The 22,325-nt window shown below is 43.8% G+C and overlaps 1 protein-coding gene across 1 annotated transcript in view; it reads right to left on the bottom strand.

The window, feature by feature from the left end:
• Window positions 1-832: 832 nt before the first annotated feature.
• The window catches only part of LOC129734475 (small conductance calcium-activated potassium channel protein 2-like), a 51,330-nt gene continuing 29,837 nt past the window's right edge, over window positions 833-22,325 (bottom strand). The window contains exons 4-5 of the mRNA XM_055698034.1: window positions 16,980-17,049; window positions 833-2,065 (exon numbers count right to left, since the gene is read on the bottom strand). Coding sequence (XP_055554009.1) covers window positions 1,781-2,065; window positions 16,980-17,049 — 355 coding nt within the window. The 3' untranslated portion in view covers window positions 833-1,780. The remainder of the gene's footprint in view (window positions 2,066-16,979; window positions 17,050-22,325) is intronic.

The following is a 22,325-nucleotide window of genomic DNA, read 5'->3' as shown; positions in this document are numbered from 1 at the left end:
TGGACCTGGCAACAGCAGTAGATACAACATTAATTGACAACCGACCACAAAACATCGCAACTCGTGTCCGAGGACCTCTGATAATTAATGGACAAAGTTATGGTGCTCTATTATTAGGGCGGTCTTCTGGTATTTTGAAAGGGCTGTTTGAAAGTGTGTTGCTTATAGTAATAATTGTTATCATTGCACTCGTATGTTTAAGCTGTGCTCTCTCTTGTATTCAAAAATTACTCGAGCGTGTAACTGGACAAGTTTTGCTTGCGCAAAGAGAAAAAGGGGGAAATGTTGCAGAATGGCTATGTGATCACGGCCATTACTCCCTTGAAGATCTTTGTGAAACAAAGTTAGCGTAAGTTAGCTGAAGCAGGCCTTGCAGCTATGCTGAGGCATGCTGAGAAGGAAGCTGAGAAAAACACACTGACCTTGTGCCTAATGTTGTAAATAACTTTGAGGAATTTGCGTAGACAAGAGAGAAAAAAAAATATGTAGCTAGCTATCCGCAGAAACCGCAAGTAGGAGGACGTATGAAAATGTAACCCTTTAGAGCTTAACCAATCAGCAGATGACTAGTAGGCATAATTAACTGGAACTGTATATAAGACATAATTGCCCCGTAATAAATCAAAGCTTGCTCTATCACTCATATTGAGTTTGCCCGCTTGACTTCCCTCGCCGTCAACAAGGACTGACCTAGCACATCAGTAGTACTTTATCCATCTTTTCCTTTGGTAACTCAAAAAAGATGAACTTCATAAAAACAAAATCACAACTGCAAATACTGTGCATAGGGCTTATTATTTCCAGTCAGAAAATACCACCACCTATTAAAAACACTCCCAATGCATGCGACCATGTTGCTCATTTAGGGGAGGGAAATACTCTGGAGTCTTTATCTTTCCCAAGGACAGAAAAGGTATTGGAGAAACTCTCAAGCTTTTTATAACCAAGCAATGCCTATGGATATAACTTATGTTCATCAGTTAGCTTATGTTCATCAGTTATATACTTTATACCAAAAAGGCAAACCCTTTATTATAAATAGGCCTAAAATGTTTGCCAATTTTCAGATTATGAAAGGTAATGTATTTTATTTGTGGAATTTTTTGTGTTTGGAAGAACAGCTCTTCTGTCTTGCCTAGTACATCTCTGCTCTGACTTTCTACATTACTGTCTTTCTGATCTCTAGGGTAACTTATATTTTCAATTAATCATTTCAGAAATTGAAGCTGTCAGTGACCTTTTAAAATGATTATACATGCACAGCACAGTGTTAGATGAGCATTGATTTTTTTATTTTTGTTTTGATTTTTATTTTTTCCCCAGCCAGTGCAAAGTTTAGAGAATGAGCTTTCATACTGGGAGGATAATTACACTTGAATTTTGTTTCTTAAGGTTTTAGAACTAAGTCTTTTGATCATGGGCTTTTTTTTAACTGTTAAAGTCCAAGTAAGCAAGCAAATATGTGCAGAAATTCACCTTTTTATTACTATTATATACTGTAGTAATAAAGTTTGTTTGAAGTGCATGAATAAAGAGTTAGTGGAATTACAGGAGGAACAATCTAATGTAGCAATAATAAGTGCATTCACTGTGCATCTGAGGGGGGGAAACAATAGTTTTCACTCATTTTGGCCTTAAATGTTGTGCCCAGGTTTCCAGGATTCCAACACCAGAATCCAGATAACACTGGTTAGAACCATAGGCTTTACAATAAAAGCTAAAATATTAACCATATGATAGCAAAAAGTGGTATGTTTTTTTGTAATTAACTTATTCTCTTCTAGCTACTCTCTGACGAAGTTGGTGGTGCTGTGGAGGAGGATCTCCTTCTTCTTGACAAAGACCATGATCGTTCAGCACTGTAGGCAACATGTTTATAATTTTGTATCTGAGCCTCAAGGAGTTCCCTCTGTTGTTGGCAGATTGTCTGGCTAATCAGTCCAGGGAGAGCTTGAATGCTACCAATTAAATTTTCCAGTTTAGTTTCCAGAGTAACAATTCTCTTCTCAAAATCTTCAATTCTTTCATTTAAGTCAGAAATCATATCATACATCATGTTTTGAGTCTGAAAGTAGAAGGATGTAAAAAAGATTTAGAGAGATCTTACAGATATCATAACATGCAGTGCAATTTTAAAAGGATTATGAAATGCTTTTGCATTTCACAAATAGAAGATATGAGTATTCTAACAAGATCTAGTCTTGTGAAATAATTTTACTTGCAGATGCATGACAGACTCCTTACTGGTGCTAAATTTATTGAGCAGAAATGTAACATTGATATTTTGAGTACCATTTAAAATGTCAAGCTCTAATTGAATTTCACAAAATGCCAGACCTTTTTAGAAGTTTAGATGCTTAAAAATGCACCATCCTAAGATTTGTGAACAGAATTAGTTGTGTAAGTCACAAGGAGACCAAAGGTTCAAAAGCACAGTGATGCTCACTTCACTTTTCTCTATTTCCTCTGATTTTTAAACACTTTCATACTTTTAAAAAGAAAACAGCTTGCTTGTTTTCTACTTAAACTGTGCTTCAACCTGTTGTAATAAGAGTAGTTGGGTGGATTGTTTTTGAAATGCAGAGCAAGGAGTAAAAACTCAAATGTACACTCCTCTACTTCTACCTTCCCCTATCTATCTGTCCTCTACAAAATGGTGTTTGGTATCAGAAAGTCTATGGAGTAAACTTTAAAATGTCATAATGCTTAGTACAAATGGAATCTGAAGGATGTTAATTCATTAAATCTGTCACTTTCTATTTGACTTCCATTTGTTTCTTTTGCAATTAATGCAGGGAAATTACTAAAATTAATGACTAAATTTCTCCCTCTTGTAGACTGAGACTTCAGATTAGACATAACCTAAATTTAAAATAACTGGTCGTAATTCAGTACATAAACTGAACAAAGTTTATAACCCATTATAAAGGAATGAAAACTTAATTGAATGACTACCTGAAGTGCAAAGCACAGAAGTATCAGACAAGTGTCTATAATGTATTTTGTCTGCCCTGTTTCAAGATGCTAGCATAATTGCTGAAAAAAACCTAATCTACATTAAATAATATTTGAAAAGTCCTTATCGGTTGCTAGAAGCAGAGTGAAATTTATTTTCAGTAACTGAAGTCGTCAGGTGGTTCTCTACTGCAAAAGAGGAACAAACACTGAAAGTTTGCCTTGATGTTGCACTTGAAATTGATCTGAGTCTTGAGGTACATGAAGACATTTGTATGAGAAACCCTTGGGAAAAGTGTATAAACACCTCTAATGAAGCTTCAAATGAAGTTCATATAAAATAACTGTTAGATATTGCAGTCTAACGTGAAAAATTGAATGCTCTCAGCTCAACGCTATGTCTCATTATTGGTTTATGTTTTTTTTAAAAAGCAACACTTAACAACAGGCAAGTAGTGTGTGATAGGTTATGTGATAAAATCTAATCTGCACATGCACAAACAAGCATAAACAGAAAATGACAGGTGGGGGAACTGAATAATACCATGCCATGGCTACTCCCAGGCCCATAAAAGGAGCCAGCAGCCCATAACCAGTGCATCTCCACAAGCCCAGAGGAGAAAAGGGCCACAACTGAATCAAATCAAACTGAATAGTTAATTTGGAAAGATCCTATAAAAATCATCTAGTCCAACTGCCTGACCACATCAGGGCTGACTAAAAGTTACAGCATGTTATTAAGGGCATCGTCCAAATGCCAGTGACAGGCATGGGGCATCAACCACCTCTCTAGGAAGCCTGTTCCAGTGTTTGACCACCCTCTCGGTAAAGAAATGTTTCCTAATGTCAAGTCTGAACTTCCCCTGATGCAGTTTTGAACCATTCCCAAACATCCTGTCACTGGATACCAGGGAGAAGAGATGAGCTCCTCCCTCTCCACTTCCCCTCCCCAGGAAGCTGTAGAGAGCAATGAGGTCACCCCTCAGCCTCCTTTTTTCCAAACTAGACAAACCCAGAGCTCTTAGCCACTCTGCACAGGACATGCCTTCCAGCCCTTTCACCAGCTTTGCTGCCTTCCTCTGGACACATTCAAGTACCCTAACATCCTTTTTAAATGGAGAGTCCCAGAACTGCACACAGTACTCAAGGTGAGGCTTCATCATTGCTAAATACAGTGGGATAATTGCCTCTTTTGACCGGCTGGTTATGCTGTGTTTAATGCATGCCATGATATGGTTTCCCCTCTTGGCTGCCAGGGCACACTGCTGAGTCATATTGAGCCTCCTGTCAACCAGCACCTCCGCATCCCTTTCTGCAGGGTCACTCTCCAGCCATTCCTCTCCCAACTTGTACTTGTGCCCAGCATTACTCTGTCCCAAGTGCAGAATCAGGCATTTGTTCTTGTTAAATTTCACTCCATTAATCATAGCCCAATGCTCCGATCTATCTACATCCCTCTGCAAGGCTTCTTGTCCCTCAAGAGAATCAACAGCATCCCCCAGTTCAGTATCATCAGCAAACTTGCTAATGCTGCATTCAACTCCTGCATCCAGATAGTTGATAAAGATATTAAACATAACTGGCCCTAGAATTAAGCCTTGAGGAACACCGCTGGTGACCAGTCACCAGCCAGATGTAGCCCCATTCACTACAACCCTTTGAGCCCTGCTGTTCAGCCAGTTCTTCACCCAGCACATGCTCATCCCACAGTTGGAAAACTCGTCCAGAAGGATGCTGTGAAGGGCAGTATCAAAAGCCTCACTGAAATCCAGAAGAACTACATCCACTGCCTTTCCTTCATCCACTAAGCAGGTGACCTTAAAGTACAAGGTGTCCTGGGTTTAGCTGGGATAGAGTTAATTTTCTTCTTAGTGGCTGGTTCAGTGCTGTATTTTGGATTTGATGTGAAAACAATGTTGATAGCACACTGATATTTTTAGTTGTTGCTGGGTAATGTTTACACTAAGTCAAGGACTTTTCGGTTTCTTGGGCCCTGCCAGCAAGAGGGCTGGAGGGGCACAGGAAATTGGGAGGGGACACAGACAGGACAGGTGACTCAAGCTAGCCAAAGAGGTATTCCATACCATATGACATCATGCTGAGTATATAAGCTGGGGGAAGAAGAAGGAAGGGTGGGAAATTTGGCATTATGGCGTTTGTCTTCCCAAGTAACCGTTATGCGTGATGGAGCTCTGCTTTTCTGGAGATGGCTGAACACCTGCCTGCCGATGGAAAGTAGTGAATGAATTCCTTGTTTTGCTTTGCTTGCATGCATGCCTTTAGCTTTACCTATTAAATTGTTCTTATCTCAACCCTTGAGTTTTACATTCCTTTCCGATCCTCCTCCCCATCCCTCTGGGTGAGGGGGAGTGAGCAAGCAGCTGCGTGGTGCTTGGTTCCTGGCTGGGGTTAAACCACAACAGAAGGCTATCAAAGTAGTTTAACAGGACTTTCCCTTTGTGAATCCATGTTGACTGTGCCTGATGATTGCATTGTTCTTTAAATGCCTTTCAATAGCACCCAGTATAATTTTCTGCATAATTTTTCCAGGAACTGAGGTTAGACCAACAGGCCTGCAGTTTCCTGGGTCTTCCCTCACACTTTTCTTGTAAACTGGAATAACATTTGCTAGCTTCCAGCCAGCAGGGACCTCTCCAGACTTCCAAGACCTTTGATAGATGATCAAGAGGAGTCCTTCTGTAACATCTGCTATCTCCTTCAGTACTCTAGGATCCATCCTATTAGGCCCCATGGACTTATGAACATTCAGCTGATACAACTTGTCCCTTACATTTTCACTGTCCACAAATGGAAAGTCACAAGTATTGTTATCTTGGGTTTGTCTGTTTCTTCCAAAGTGTCTCCCCATTACTAGGAGAATCAAGGAAAACGCTACTTGTGCTCCTGAATCTTTTAGCATTCTTCCCAGAACCCTGAAATCTCTTTTCATCGACCTTGGGCATTTTGTTGAAACATTATTGGTTCCTACGTGAAAAAGCCAGAGTGGGTAATAGTCTGAAGGCTGTACTAAGTTCTTCAGTTGTCTGGTGACATCCCTGATTCAGGTCCCAGGGAGGCAGCAAACTTCCCTGAAAAGAGGGTCCAGTCTGAAAATTGGTGCTTCCATTCGCTTGTTTCTTCTCAGCTCTGGTCTTAATGCAGGTCTTGTTGTGAGGAGTTGGTTGATCTGACCTTGGCAAGAGTGCTTGCATAGGTTCCTCCTCTCTCATTATGTGCTTTGTCTACCATACCCAGGGCCTCATACCTATTCTGTAAAGATAGCTGAGAGGGTAAGGAGGGGTTCCTCTTACAGCTCCGTGCAGTAACCTGCTTCCACCACACCCTATCCCTTAAAATTCTGCCTTCCTCCTGGTACAGAACAGATCCTGAATCTACCTCCATAGTGGCCATGCTGAGTTGGTTTCTGTGTACCAGAGATGGCAGAGCACAGCTCCATTGGTCAATCTCCTTCTCAGACTCCTCAGTCAGCCCACCTTCTCCTGAAACTGGGCCACCAGCAATTCATCTACCTGGTCACACCTCCCACAGGTGTGCTCACTATCACCCTCCATCTCCAGGAATATCCTCACACACATCCCACAGTCTGAAGCCTGTGTGGTTGCATGCTTTGACAGGAGCTCTGTCTGTGTGGCTGCATTGGTTGCACTTCTACCAGGTGCTAGAAGCTCAGGAGAAGCAGAGGACATGGCTTTTTGCCACGTGGTCACCATGCTGCTCAACACCTGCCCTCTGGGTAATATATATGTGCATCCTTTACAATCAGCTGGGCTGCTTGCAATGGCAGGCAGGAACCCAAATTAAGGACTCAGAGGAAGGGACACCCTGACAGGCCCCTCCAAGAGTTGTCAGAGGAAAACCTCAGCCCCAGTGTCCAGGTGTGAAACCCATCAACCTGAGTCAATGCTGGAACATGTTTTGGACCGAGGGGTGTTGCTGCCTTGTGGTATGGGACACATTATAGGATGCAGGGGAAGAATATTTTGGGGTTGCACAGGACTCATTATGGGATGTTTAGGGAAGGAACCAAAGGCTGGGAAAAGGAGGGATCTAGGTGATTTGGGGAGGAACAAGTGTGGGAAAATGGAGGGGTAAGGGGATAATAAGGGTTGGTTGTGTGCAAATAGTTTGCTGGTTAGTAAACTTATCTGGCTATGCCCTGCACCTGATCACCACAGTTTGTCCTATCTTATTAAATTCCTTTCTAACTCTTTTCCTGGGTGAGCAAATCTCTGTTTGATGTACATGTGTATGGGAGTGTGAGTGCCAGCAACTGGAGTCAAACCATGGCTCAGAGGGCTTCTTTGTGTGTGTGTGTTGCCAGCAACTGGAGAGACCAAGTCCCACTGGAGTGGGACCATGAGCCAGAGGTCATGGTGCCAGTAACTGGAACAACTGTGGTGTGGGAGTGAGTGTGTGAATATTAGCAAAGATCAAGCTGGACTAGCCTGTGAGTAGGTGAAGTGGCCTGAGAGTCAGGCAGGGGGGGTATGTCTAAAGGTAAGACCATGGGAGGAGCTGGCTATTAGAAGGACCAGGGGAGTTCCAGCCAGATGCTGGGGTGATGGGAGAGGGGGTGGGGTGGTGTTGTGTGTCTCTATGGATGAAACCTGCTGGGGGGATGTGTGTCTCTAAGGGTGAGACCATAAGGGAGGTTGACTACCAGGGAATCAGGGGAGCTCCAGCCAGGTCTGTGTGTGCATGCATGCATGCATATGTGCGCAAGATGGTCTGTACCAACAACTGGAGTAGGACTGTGGCCTCAGGGACTCATATATCCAGGTGGCAGTAACTGGGGACAATGGGTTCCAGGGGGAGCTACTGGGCATACTGAGTGTCTGAATCCAGCTGCTGGAAGGATCGTGTATTGGGTGTAAAGTGGCAAGGTTTTGGTAGCCAGGGCAGGCTACAGGGGTGGCTTCTGTGAGAAGCGATAAGAGGCTGCACTGTGCTGGACACAGATGGTTCCAGCCAGCTCTGCAACTTACCCGCTGCTGACCAAAGCTGAGCCACTTAGAGAGGCTGGTGGTGCCTCTGTGAAAGCATATTTAAGAAAGGGCAAGAATGCTGGACAGGCAGTGAGGCGTGAGGAAAAAAACAACTCTGTAAACACCAGGGTCATAGAAAAAGTAGCAGTAGTAAGTACCCCGGGCACTGAAGCAGATATTCCCTTGCAGACCATGGAAGATCATGCCAGAGCAGATATTCACACTGCAGTTCATGGATGACCCCACACTGGAGTAAATTATTATTTCCTGAAGGAACTGTGGCCCATGCAGAATGTACACTGGAGCAGATTTTTTCTTGAAGGACTGCAGCCTGTGGAGAGGACCTATGCTGGAGCAGGGGAAAAGTGTAAGGAGGAAGGAGCAGCAGAGAGGAACTGTTATGAACTGACACTAACCCCATTACTTTTGCACTGCTTGGGAGGCAGAGAGGGGAGATAGAAGAATCAGGAATGAAGGAGTGAAGTTGAGCCTACAAAAAAAGGTGGGGTCAGGTGAAGGTGTTTTAGTTTTTGTCTTTGTTACTCACCATCCTACTCTATTCTTAATTGGAAAAAAATTAATCTTCCTCAAGTTGAATCTGTTTTGCCTGTGACAGTAATTGGCAAGTGATCACTCTGACTTTATCTCGACTCACAAGCATTTTCATCATATTTTCTCCCCCTGTCTTGTTTGAGGAGGAAGAGTAAGAGAGTGACTGGGTGGGGGTCTGAGAGTCACCCAAGGTCAACACACCACAGTTCCACATTGTGCATATGTGTGTATATATATATAAATATTTTCTCACTAATAGAACTCCATCCTGAAGAAGTTACAGGAGGAAGTCAACAGGCTGCACAGCATCAGCGAGGATGACGGAGAGATAGACAGTATCTTCTCAGAGATGCAACAGCTTCAAGAGCCCCAGACCTCAGGTGTGATGGAGACACAAGCAATCTGTCCCTAGCAGAATGGTAAGTGCAACCTCTGGGGAAGGTGAAGAATGGAAGCTGGTGACTTCCAGTAGAAGGCTCCTGCTCCACCTAAGGTCTTAAAACTACAAAATAGGTTCACTGTCCTCAAAGCTGAGGAGGAGCTGGATGTGCTTTCAAGCAAAGTATCTAGACCAACTGACCCTAAACCATGCAAGACCACCAGGAGAAAATGGTGAGTGACAGTAATGAGCAACTCCCTGCTGTAGGAGATGGAGGCACTGATATGATGACCTGACCTATTGTCTAAGAGAAGTTTGTTGCTTGTTGGGGGTCTGGATTCAGGATGTTGTGGAGAGAATGCTGAAGCTTGTCCAACCCTCTGACTGTTACCCCCTGCTCTTCTTATGTGTGGGCACCAATGACAGTGCCAGGGGCAACTAGGACAGTATCAAAAGTGACTATTGAGCTTTGGGGGTGATAGTCAGGGGCATGGAATCCCAGGTGGTATTCTCCTCAATCCTGTCTGTAAGGGGAAAGGCTGTAAGGAGGAGGGCATTGATACAGAATGTCAACAATTGGTTGTGGAGCTTGTGTAAGCAACAGACTTTTGGTTTCTATGACCATGGGATCCTGTTTGAGGATGAACATGTGCTTGGGAGATATGGGCTCTACCTCATCAAGTGGGGAAAAGGTATCTTTTCCAGTAGGATGGCTGACCTGATAAGGAGAGCTTTAAACTAGGAACAACAGGTGAGGGAGTTACCAGCAGCCCTGTAAGGGAGTGATAGACAGGACTGATGAGCAAAATGCCTGGAGTGATATGACTGAAAAGGAATGGAAAATCAACAAAATAGAGCTTAAACAGGGTCACCTCCAACATTTGCATGTAAGCAAGGAAGTGCCTACAAGGCACCATTATGGCAAAAAAACCCCAGCAGATTCTTTCTGGGAAATTAGCATGCTGGGATGCCTCTCTGAAGTACATGTACACTAATGCACATAGCATAGGGAATAAACATGAGGAATTAGAGCTCTATATGCAGGTGCAGGGTATGATCTTGTTGGGATCACAGAGACGTGGTGGGATAGCTCCCATGACTGGAGTGTTGCAATGGATGGATACAGTATTTTTAGGAAAGACAGAACAGGAAGATGATGATGATGAGTTGCTCTTTATATGAGAAAGCAACTGGAATGCATGGATCTCTGCCTGGGGATGGATAAGAAGACAGCTGAGAGATTATGGGTAAGGATGAAAGACAAGATGGGTAAGGGTGGCATTGTAGCGGTTGCTGATCAGGAAGAACAAGCAAATGAGGCCCTCTACAGACAACTAGGAGCTTCTAGGAGCTGCCTCATGTTTGCAGGCCCTGGTCTTCATGGGAGACTCCAACCACTTCAGTATCTTCTGGAGGGACAACACAACAGGGCATAAGCAAGCCACAAGATACCTGAAGAACATTGATGACAACTTCCTGATCCAAGTGACAAAGGAACGATCAAGAAGAGGTGCTCTGCTGGACCTCATACTCAAACAAGGAAGGGCTTGTTGGAGATGTGAAGGTCAAAGGCAGCCTTGGCAGTGATCATGAGATGGTAGAGTTCAGGATCCTGAGGGGAGGGAGCTGGGCAAAAAGCCAGATCACAACCCTGGATGTCAGGAGAGCAGACTTTGGCCTCTTCAGGTACTGGCTTGGTAGAGTCCCATGCAATAAGGCCCCAGAGGGAATAGGGGCCCAAGAAAACTGATTAATGTTCAAGGATCACCTCCTCCAAGCTCAAGAGCAGTCCATCCCAACAAGCAAGAAGTCAGGCAAAAATTGACTGAAGGAGTTAGGTCTTTTCTCACTGGAGAAGGGTAGGCTCAGGGGGGACCTCATCACAGTATTTCAGTACTTAAAGGACAGCTACAAAGAGGTCGGAAGGTCTCTCTTGACAAGGAAACACATGGAGAAGACAAGGGGCAACAGGCACAAGTTATACCAGGAGAGGTTTCATCTCGATATAAGAAAGAAATTTTTACAGTGAGAACAATCAATTACTGGAAAAAGCTCCCCAGGGATGTGGTAAAGTCCCCATCACTGGAGGTTTTCAAGACACAATTGGATAGGATGCTAGATAATCTCATCTATGCTCCCTTTCCCACGATCTGTTGGACCAGATAATCTTTCAAGGCTACTTCCAACCTGAGCTATTCTATGATTCCATGATTGAAAAATGATGGGAGGCCTGTGTGGATGAACAAGGAGTTCCATGCAGAACTCACAAATAAAAAATAAAGTATACAGAGGGTAGAGGCATTGACAGGTAACCTGGAAGGGATACAGAGATATTTTCCAGGCATGCAGAGATACAGTGAGGAAAGCCAAAGCCTACCTGGAATTTAATCTGGCAAGGGATGTCAAAAACAACAAGAATAGCTTCTGTAAGTACATAGGTGACAAAAGAAAGGCTAGGTAAAATATGGGCCCATTGCTGAATGGGGCAGAAACCTTGGCAACACAGGACATGGAAAAGGCTGAGGTACTGAATGCTGCCTTTGCCTCAGTCTTTACTAGCAAGACCAGCCTTCAGGAAACCCAGGTTTCAGAGAGCAGGAGGAAAGTCTGGAGCAAGGAAGACTTACCCTTGGTGGAAGAGGATCAGGTCAGGGAATATTTAAGCATACATAAGTCCATGGGCCCTGATGAGATGCACCCTTGAGTACTCAAGGAGTTGGCTGATGTCATTGCAAGGCCACTGTCAGTAATCTTTGAACAATGACAGCAATTGGGAGAGGTGCCCGAGGACTGGAGGAAAGCAAATGTCCCTCCTGTCTTCAAGAAGGGCAAGAAGGACCAGGGAACTACAGGCTGATCGGCACCACCTCTGTCCCTGGGAAGGTGATGGATCAGCTAATCCTGGGAGCCATCTCTAGGCACATGAAGGACATCAGAATTTGTCAGCAAGGGTTCACCAAGGGGAGGTCAGTCATGCTTGACCAACTTGATAACCTTCTATGAATAAATGACTGGTCTGGTAGATGAGGGGAGAGCAGTGGCTATTGTCTACCTTGACTCCACTTCGACACTGTCTTCCAGAAGATCCTCTTAGAGAAGCTGTCAAAGTTTGGGCTGGATGTGCAGACAGCTGGCTGAACAGCTGGGCCCAGAGGGTGGTGATCAGTGGCATGAAGTCTAGTTGGAGGCCAGTAACTAGCAGTATACCCCAGGGATCAATATTGGGTCCGATCCTGTTCAACACCTTCATTAATGACCTGGATGATGGGGCAGTGTGTACCCTCAGAAAGTTCACAGATGATGGTGGCTAATGCACCAGAGGGTTGTGTTGCCATCCAGAGGGACCTTGACGGGCTGGAAAAGTGGGCTGACAAGAACCTCATGCAGTTCAACTAGAGGAAGTGTTAAGTCCTGCACCTGGGGAAGAACAATCAGTATATGCTGGGGGCTGCCCAGCTGGAAAGCAATTCTACACAAAAAGCCCTGGTGTTTCTGGTGGACACCAAGTTGAACATGAGCCAGCAGTGTGAGCTCATGGCAAAGGTGGCTAATGGTATCCTGGACTGCATCAGACAAAGTATTGCCGGTAGGTTGAGGGAGGTGATCCTTCCCCTCTACTCAGCACTGATGAGGCCACACCTGGAGTCCTGTGTCCAGTTCTGGGCTCAGGCCTGTGTTATGCTGTGCCATGCTGCACTATGGTGCACATACATCGTAGTCTTCTGGCCTGTTATGTTGCACAAATCTGTTGGCCGCAAGATAAACTCAGCCAGCTCATTGTAACATATGATCCTGCAAGCAGCTCCCAGTTGGTACCGGTGATTATGCCACTTGCGTGGCTTTGCCTGTATCTACAAGCACAGCAAGAAGTTCCTATGTGAACATCCTTTCTCTTTGACAGTAGAAATTATAAATAGAGTTGTTTCCTTGTAAGAAAATCCTATAATGGCTTGAAAGAACAAAAGGGGATAATCTCGGCTATGGACAGGGTCTGCATTGCATGCTGCATGTGGGTTGGAGTCCTGTTCAACGCTACACCACTCAGGATTCCCAGCATCTAAAGGAATGGTATTCTCTCCTTATAGTGTTAGATAAATAGCATTCTAAATGATACCTTACAGAGCCTAAGTGCCTTTCTTACTGGGATCATAACAAACCAGAACCTCTCAGTGCAAAACAGAGCCACAAAGATGATTAAGGGACTGGAGCATCTCTCCTATGAGGAAAGGCTGAGAGAGCTGGGACTGTTTAGCCCAGAGAAGAGAAGGCTCAGGGGGGTTCTCATCAATGCAGAGACTGTTTTGACTGTCTAGAGCTTGACAATGATGGTGAAAGGGTTCAGTGTTTATGGGTAAGAATCAGGGGAAAGACCAACAAGGAAGATATCATGGTCTTTTAAAGACCACCCAACCAGGATAAAGAGGCAGATGAAATATTCTATAAGCAGCTGGGAGAAGTCTCATGATTTCTAACCCTTGTTCTTGTGGGGGACTTCAACTTACCAGTTGTCTGCTGGAAATACAATACAGTGGAGAGGAAGCAGTCTAGGAGGTTCCTGGAGTGTGTGGAAGTATCTTCCGGACACAGCTGGTGAGTGAGCCAAATAGGGAAGGTGCCCTGCTAGACCTGTTGTTTGTGAACAGAGAAGGACTTGTGGGTGATGTGTTGGTTGGAGGCTGTCTTGGGCATAGCGATCACAAAATGACAGAGTTTTCGATTCTTGGAGAAGTAAGGAGGGGGGTCAGATGAACTTCCACCTTGGACTTCCGGAGGGCCAACTTTAGCCTGTTTAGAGGTCTGGTTGACAGAGTCCCTTGGGTCAAAGTCCTGAAGGACAAAGGAGTCCAGGAAGGCCCAGCATTCTTCAAGAAGGAAATCTTAAAGGTGCAGGAGCAGGCTGTGCCCATGTGCCAAAAGACGAGCTGGCAGGGAAGTAGACTGGCCTGGCTGAATAGAGAACTTTGGCTGGAACTCAGGAAAAAAAAAGAGAGTCTATGACCATTGGAAGAATGGGCAGGCAACGCAGGAGGACTACAAACATGTTGTGAGGTTATGCAGGGGAAAAAATTAGAAGGGTCAAAGTCCAACTAGAACTTCAACTGGCTACTAATGTAAAAGACATTTTAAAATGTTTAGAAATACAGTAGGAACAAAAGGAGGGCTAAGGAGAATCTCCATCCTTCATTGGATGCAGGGGCGAAACATAGTGACAAAGGATGAGGAAAAGGCTGAGGTACTTAATGCTTTCTTTGCCTCAGTCTTTAATACTAAGACCAGTTCTTCTTGGGGCACCCAGCCTCCTGAGCTGGAAAACAGAGATGAGGAGTAGAATGAAGACCCCATAACCAAAAGGGAAATGGTTAGCGACTTGCTACACCACTTCTTAGGCACAGGCAAGTCTGTTATGGGGCCAGATGGGATCCACCTGAGGGTACTGAGGGAGCTGGCAGAATTACTCACCAAGCCAATTTCAATCATTTATTAGCAGTCCTGGCTAACCGGGGAGGTCAAGAAGACTGAAGGTTACCCAGTGTGATGCCCATCTACAAGAAGGGCTGGAAGGAGGATTTGGGAAACTACAGGCTTATCACCTTGGTGCTGGGGAAAGTTATGAAACAGATCATCTTGAACGGCATCATGTGGCATGTGCAGGACAACCAGGGGATCAGGCCCAGCCAGCATGGGTTTATGAAAGGCCTGTTCTGCTTGACGACTTGATCTCCTTCTATGACAAGGTGACTTGCCTAGTGGATGAGGGAAAGGCTGTGGATGTTTTCTACCTAGACTTTAGTAAAGCCTTTGACACATTTTCCCACAGCATTCTTCTGGAGAAATTGGCTGCTCGTGGCTTGGAGGGGTGTACTCTTCACTGGGTAAAAAGCTGTCTGGATGGCCAGGCCCAAAGAGTGGTGGTGAATGGAGTTACGTCCAGCTGGTGGCTGGTCACAAGTGGTGTTCCACAGGGCTCAGTATTGGGGACAGTCCTTTTAAATATCTTTATCATTGATCTGGATGAGGGGATCAAGTGCACCCTCAGTAAGTTTGCAGATGACACCAAGTTGGGGGGGAGTGTTGATCTGCTTGAGGGTAGGGATCTGGACAGGCTGAATCGATGGGCTGAGGCCAATTGTATGAGGTTCAACAAGGAGAAGTGCCAGGTCCTGCACTTGGGTTACAACAACCCCATGCAACACTGCAGGCTTGGGAAAGAGTGGTTGAAAGCTGCCTGGAAGAAAAGAACCTGGGGGTGCTGGTTGACAGCTGGATAAATATGATCCAGCAGTGCACCCAGGTGGCCAATAGCATCCTGGCTTGTATCTGAAACAGTGTGGCCAGCAGGACTAGGGAAGTGATTGTCTGTCCCCCTGTATTCAGCACTGCTGAGGCTGCACCTTGAATACTGGGTTCAGTTTTGGGCCCCTCACTACAAGACAGACATTGAGGTGCTGGAGCGTATCCAGAGAAGGGCAATGAAACTGGTGAAGGGTCTAGAGAACAAGTCTTATGAGGAGTGGCTGAGGGAACTGGGGTTGTTTAGTCTGGAAAGGAGGACACTCAGGAGGGACCTTATCACTCTCTAGAACTACCTGAAAGGAGGTTGTAGGCAGGTGGGGGTAGGTCTTTTCTCCCAGATAACAAGCAATCAGACAAGCAGAAACAGTGTCAAGTAGCACCAGGGGAGGTTTAGATTGGATATTAGGAAAAATGTCTTCACTGAAAGGGTGGTCAAGCATTGGAACAGGCTGCCCAGGGAGGTGGTGGAATCACCATCCCTGGAGGTGTTTAAAAAACTTGTAGATGCAGTGGTTAGGGACATGGTTTAGTGGTGGACTTGGTAGTCCTGGGTTAATGGTTGGTCTTGATGCTCTCAGAGGTCTTTTCCAACCTAAATGGTTCTATGATTCTAATGTATATGAATACCTGAAGGGAGGGTGCAAAGAGGATGGAGTCAGGCGTTTTTCAGTTTTGCCCAGTAACAGGACAAGAGGCAATGGGCACAAACAGAAACACAGGAGGTTCCATCTGAACATCAGGAAACAGTTTTTTACTGTGAGGGTGACCGAGCACTGGAACAGGTTGCCCAGGGAAGTTGTAAAGTCTCCCTCCTTGGAGATATTAAAAAATCATCTGTACATGGTCCTGGACAACTGGCTCTATGTGGCCCTGCTTGAGCTGGGAGGTTGGACAAGATGACCACCAAAGGTCTCTTCCAACCTCAGCCATTCTGTGATCCTGTTCATCCAGAGAGGAGAGCAGCAGAAGGCCATTGGTGCTCTTTGTGTTCATGTGAGTGCTATGTGTGTGTTTGTCTGTGATCTGTGTTGCCAGCCATGTATATATGTTATTTATATGTCATCTGTGTGTGTGTGTGACTACCGGGAATATATCTTCAGCTTTGCTAATGGTTGGACCTAGGGGGCATGGAGCTGCAGTAGCCTCACCTCTGTCAGACTGCTGGACCTGGCTTGATATTTCTCCACTAACAGTTTGCAATTGAATAGTCTCTTTTAGTTGATCTCAAATGGCTTTAAAAAGAATAACAAATCCTTATAATATATCAGCAAAGTGTGAAGTTATTATTCATTACAAAAATTTGTAACAAATACAGATCTAAAGTTATTTGTCTAAAGTCACTGCTTCATAAGAGAACAGGAATGGAAAACCAAAACCCCGAAGTTCAGCCTATGTGAGGGCCTGTGAACTACAGTCCCTCACAGCATAGTCTGTCTCCATACAAGAAGCCTTTTTATTATACAAGACTACACAAACATTGCCTAGTCAAAGTTCATCCTAAGAATTTGCAATGATCACTGGAGTCTGTTTCAGCAGCTCTCAGGATCAGCCCTTTAGTTATGAAATCTTTTCCAAATGTTCAAAAAATTAAAGGTACATTCAGACCTTGGTCAGAGCCATAAACAAGATGTTTCACTTAATAAATGTTAACCCCCAAAAAGATGTTTTCATTTTCTAGAATTAACAAATTTGTTAATGATATTTGCATATATAGTTCATAACTTTTTCACTTATGACCTCTTCATTTGGAAAGGATGAATGTTGACACAAAACAACAATAATTGCCTACTAACCTTTGCCAGGTCCACCAAAGTGTTGGCTTGATCATTCAGTTTCCTTTGTTCCATTTTTACACTTCTTAATCTAAAAAGTGGAATTTTAAGTCAGATTTTTGTGTGTGCATGTGTGTACCTGTGCGGTCATCTTAAAACTTCTAAAAAAGCATGCATAAAACTTACAAGAACAGATAACTGCATGGACAATGCCTCAAGAGCTTTGTATAAAGTCAGAATTGGTCATGTGTCTGTCTGGTACAATAAGAAGCATGCCTCTTCAACATTGCAAAAGAAAAAGAGCAAGGAAATATCATGTCCTTAAGAGTACTGTTTGCCATGGGTAAAATTGCAGGAGATAACAGGGAGATAAAAATTTATCCAGACTATATGAAAGAAAGCCAAAACATTTCTCAAAAGCCTTAGTATCATTACAAGTAGATATAGGAAGAAACAGAACAAATGCTTTTTTGTCATTAATGTTGTAGCAATCAAGAATCTTCCCATGCCTACATGACTAGATACAGGTATTAGCCCTGTTCTGTCAGAAATGGATTGGATTAGCAGGTGTTTTAACTTGATGGAATTACAGTGATAAGTGAGTTTCTTATTACTTTAAACAGAACTTCCATCTGACCAGCAGCTAAATAACCAACATACTTGCCAATACATTTAATTTTCTTACTGCTCTGAATATTTGTGAATTTAGGCATACCTTTCCCAATGCACTTTTTAAACTAGACTGCTGTAAAAATTATGAAAGAATCAAGGGTATATTTTCTCTTTAATGCTTAGCTAACTGCATTATTATTAAGTAGTGATGCACATACTCTGAAAGATATGTAATTGAACTTTCCTATGTGTTCCCTGAATCAAACTCCATGTTTTTCAGATTAACTACTAAAGGAGTGGTTTTTAGATGTGATTTTAAAAAATAAGCAATTTATCTCTTAAGTATAAGTGGTTTTTAAAAATGCTTCCTAAGGTAGAATTATTTGGACTTTCAATGATTTTTCTGGTGGATATTCTAAGTAAGAAATAGCATTTTTCAAAACCAACAAATCAAATCATAAAAACATGTCATAGATGCCATGCAGTCTACTAGTAGCTCAACAGGCAATCAAGCCATCCGTTTGGTTAACTCTCAAATGAAAATAAGGTTGGTAGCATTTTGTGGCACATAGGTTGCTAACACATACTCTGCCTAGTTCTCATTTATCATCTTAGCTATATATATAACTTATAAAGAAAACATGACTGCACAAAAGCATATAAAATTGTTCTTGTAAAGCAAAAACTAAAACTCTTGCAATGGCACAAAAGAACTCCATGCCACTGCCAGCCTATATAGTACATTCACAGTAGTTGCAAAGGAGATATTCTTTTTCAGTTCAAGGCTTTGTATGCGTCAAAGTGCTCCAATCAAACCCTAATGTGAAAAATTGTTTTGCCTTCTCTAAATTTTTTGTCCTGGTTTCAGCTGGGATAGAGTTAATTTTCTTCTTAGTAGCTGGTGCAGTGATGTGTTTTGGATTTAGTATGAGAATGTTGATAACACACTGATGTTTTTAGTTGCTAAGTAATGTTTATACTAAGTCAAGGACTTTTCAGTTTCTTGGGCCCTACAAGCAAGAAGGCTGAAGGGGCACAAGAAACTGGGAGGGGACGCAGACAGGACAACAAAGCTAGGGCAATAAAGCCGGTCTGGAGCATGAGTCATATGAGGAGTGGCTGAAGGAATGGGGGTTATTTAGTTTGGAGAAAAGAAGTCTCATTAAGAACTTTGTTTCTCTCTACAAGTACCTGAAAGGAGGCTGTAAGGCAGATGGGGGTAGGTCTCTTCTCCCAGATAACAAGCAATCAGTCAAGTGGAAACAGTGTCAAGTAGCACCAGGGGAGGTTTAGATTGGATATTAGGCAAAATGTCTTCACTGAAAGGGTGGTCAAGCATTGGAACAGGCTGCCCAGGGAGGTGGTGGAATCACCATCCCTGGAGGTGTTTAAAAAACTTGTAGATGCAGTGGTTAGGGACATGGTTTAGTGGTGGACTTGTCAGTGTTAGGTTAACTGTTGGACTTGATCTTAAAGGTCTTTTCCAATCTAAATGATTCTACGATTCGATGACAGCTGACCTGAACTAACCAAAGGGATATTCCATATCATAGAATATCATGCTCAGTATATAAACTGGGGGGAGTTGGCCAGGGCCTGCTGATCACTTCTTGGGGACTGGCTGGGCATTGGTCAGCAGGTGGTGAGCAATTGTACTGTGCATCACTTGGGTTTTTTTCCCCTTCCCTTTGGATTTTATCCCTCTCCCCTTCCCTATTATTATTGTTGTTGTTATTATTGTTGTTGTTGTTATTATTATTATTATTATTATTATTATATTGTTCTTATCTGAACCCTTGAGTTTTACCTTTTTCCTGATTCTCCTCCCCATCCCTCGGGGGGGGGGGGGGGTGGCGGCGGGAGTGTGCGGGCAGCTGTGTGGTACTTAGTTGCTGGCTGGGGTTTAAACCACGACAGTCCTTTTTGTTGCCCAGTGTGGGGCCTGAAGGGTTGAGATAAAGACAGCTCTCACTAGAGTGTGTTAGAACAAAATTGATATAAATATTCATTATATTGGTTTAATAATCGCTGGCCACAATGTTGTTTTCTTTGCTGTCAAAGTTGCTGCCCATGATGTCAGGGTTGCGTTACGTACTTTACTTGCAGTATGTGTTCCCTGTGGTGCTGTTTATGGTCCGTGGGGCCAGGGTTAAAGTTATCATTGTGTTGTACTTTATAGTGCTTGCTTATGATATGACAGACTCGCTGGTTGTAAAACTAATCTGGTCTGTGTACTCAGCATTGCCATTGCCCCTGTTCTTCGAACGCCCTCTGGCAGGGATTACAGATAATTGTGCTTCTGGTTTTTCCTTTTTGGAGAGTCAGTCATGCAGTCTATCTCATTACACCTTCTCCTTCTCCTCTAGGCCAATTACAGAAGCATTTAAGGCTTTTGAAAAATTTTGAGTATCCTTGGGATGCTGAGACCAGCATATTAGTGGCCCTGGTTCTATTGCTGGGAATGCTGAATGTGGTTCAAACCTTGTTGAGGATTAAGCGACTAGCTGCAGCTATTCCAATGGCCATGACAAACACTGCAGCTACTCAAACCCCAGCAATAGGCATTGCGGCTATTCCAACCACTGTGACAAGCACTGTAGCTACTCAAACCCCAATGACAGGTACTGCAGCTACTCCAACCACTGCAACAAGCATCGTGGCTACTCAAACCATTGCAACAGGCACTGCCGCTACTCAGACTTTGGTGATAAGTACTGCGGGTACCCAAACTCCAGTGACAAGCGCTGTAGCTATTCAAATCTTGGTGACTGTGGCTACTCAAAATCTGACAAGTGGCACTACAACTACTCCAACCCCTGTGATGAGTGATGCAGAGGACTAACCCATGCCAGTATCAGTCACTCCTATACAGAAGAAGAAACGGACACGGAAAACAGCTCGTTTAGTAAAGAAGGTTGAAGCAGGGCCATAACAGGAACAGGAGGAAGAGGCTGAGTAAGAGGTAATGACTTGATCCCTATTCCTGAATGAGCTGTGGGATATGCAAAAAGATTTTAGCCGTCATCCTGGTGAGTACATTATCACCTGGTTGCTTTGATGTTGGGATAATGGGGGTGATAGCTTGGAATTAGAGGGTAGGGAAGCCAAGCAGCTGTGATTGATTTCTAGAGAAGGGGACATTGACAAGGCAATTGGAAGAGATGCAACATATAGATGGGTTCGTGATCGAGGGGTGGACTTGACCATGGAAACTATTGCACAGGTCATCCATTAATGTGAAACATGCACTGCAATTAAGCAAGCCAAATGGTTAAAGCCTCTGTGGTATGGAGGACAATGGCTGAAATATAAATATGGTGAGGCTTGGCAGATTGACTGTATCACACTCCCACAGACTTGCCAAGGCAAGTGCCATGTGCTTACAATGGTGGAAGCAACCACTGGATGGCTGGAAACATATCCTGTGCCACTGCCTGGTACACTCTCCTGGGCCTTGAAAAACAAGTTTTATGGTGATGTGGCACTGCAGAAAAAATTGAATCAGACAACAGGACTCATTTCTGAAACAATTTCATAGACACTTGGGCCAAAGACCATGGCATTGAGTGGGTATATCACATCCCCTGTCATGCACCAGCCTCTAGGAAAATCGAATGATACAATGGACTGTTAAAGACTACACTGAAAGCAATGGGTGGTGGGACCTTCAAATACTGGGATACACACTTAGCAAAAGCCATCTGGTTAGTCAACACTAGAGGATCTGACATCTGAGCTGGTCCTACCCAATCAAAGCTTTTATGTATTGTAGAAGGGGATAAAGTTCCTGTAATGCACATAAAAAATATGTTAGGGAAAATGGTCTGCGTCATTCCTGCCTCAGGCAAAGGCAAACCCATCCATGGGATTGCTTTTGCTGAAGGGCCTGGGTGCACTTGGTGGGTAATGAGGGAGGATGGGGAAGTTCAAATCCCTCAAGGGAATTTGATTCTGGGCAAAAATAGCCAATTAATTAAATTGTGTGATGTTAATTGCTATACAACACTGTATATTATCACTTCTGTATGCCCTTCATTGCACTGGGCACCTTGCAGCACCAGTCTGCCATTCTGGATTTGGAGTTCTGAACCTGACTTCCGATCACCACATTAATGAAGAATGAACTTTAATGAAACTGAATCAGTGCGGCAGTGATAGAATCAGAACTGGCTTCAACATGGACCAATCCAACACCTCGCACCATCTTTCCTGACTTGAAACACTTATGATGGATGGAGCCCGACATCATGGACTAAATGAACTCAATGGATTTTTAGAGGGATGGTCCATAGACTAAGGGAATGATATCTGTGTGTTTATAGTAAAAGACAAGAAAGGTGACTGTGTATTGGAAAATGTGGCCTGATGTGAATGGTATGGAATAAGGGGTGAATACTGTCCTGGGTTCAGCTGGGATAGAGTTAATTTTCTTCTCTAGTAGCTGGTGCAGTGCTGTGGTTTTTATTTGGTGTGAGAACAACATTGATAACACACTGATGTTTTTAGGTGTTGCTAGGTAATGTTTATACTAAGTCAAGGACTTTTCAGTTTCTTGGGCCCTGCCAGCAAGAATGCTGGAGGGGCACAAGAAATTGGGAGGGGACACAGCTAGGATAGCTGGCCTGAACTAGCCAAAGGGATATTCCATATCATAGAATATCATGCTCAGTATGTAAACTGGGGGGAGTTGGCTGGGGCCTGTCAATTGTTGTTTGGGACTGGCTGGGCATCGTTCAGCGGGTGGTGAGCAATTGT

The sequence above is a fragment of the Falco cherrug genome, chromosome W (genome assembly GCF_023634085.1).
Source record: "Falco cherrug isolate bFalChe1 chromosome W, bFalChe1.pri, whole genome shotgun sequence".
Lineage (NCBI taxonomy): Eukaryota > Metazoa > Chordata > Aves > Falconiformes > Falconidae > Falco > Falco cherrug.
Note: the sequence above shows the minus strand (reverse complement) of the source record. Positions and strands in the feature narration are given on the sequence as shown.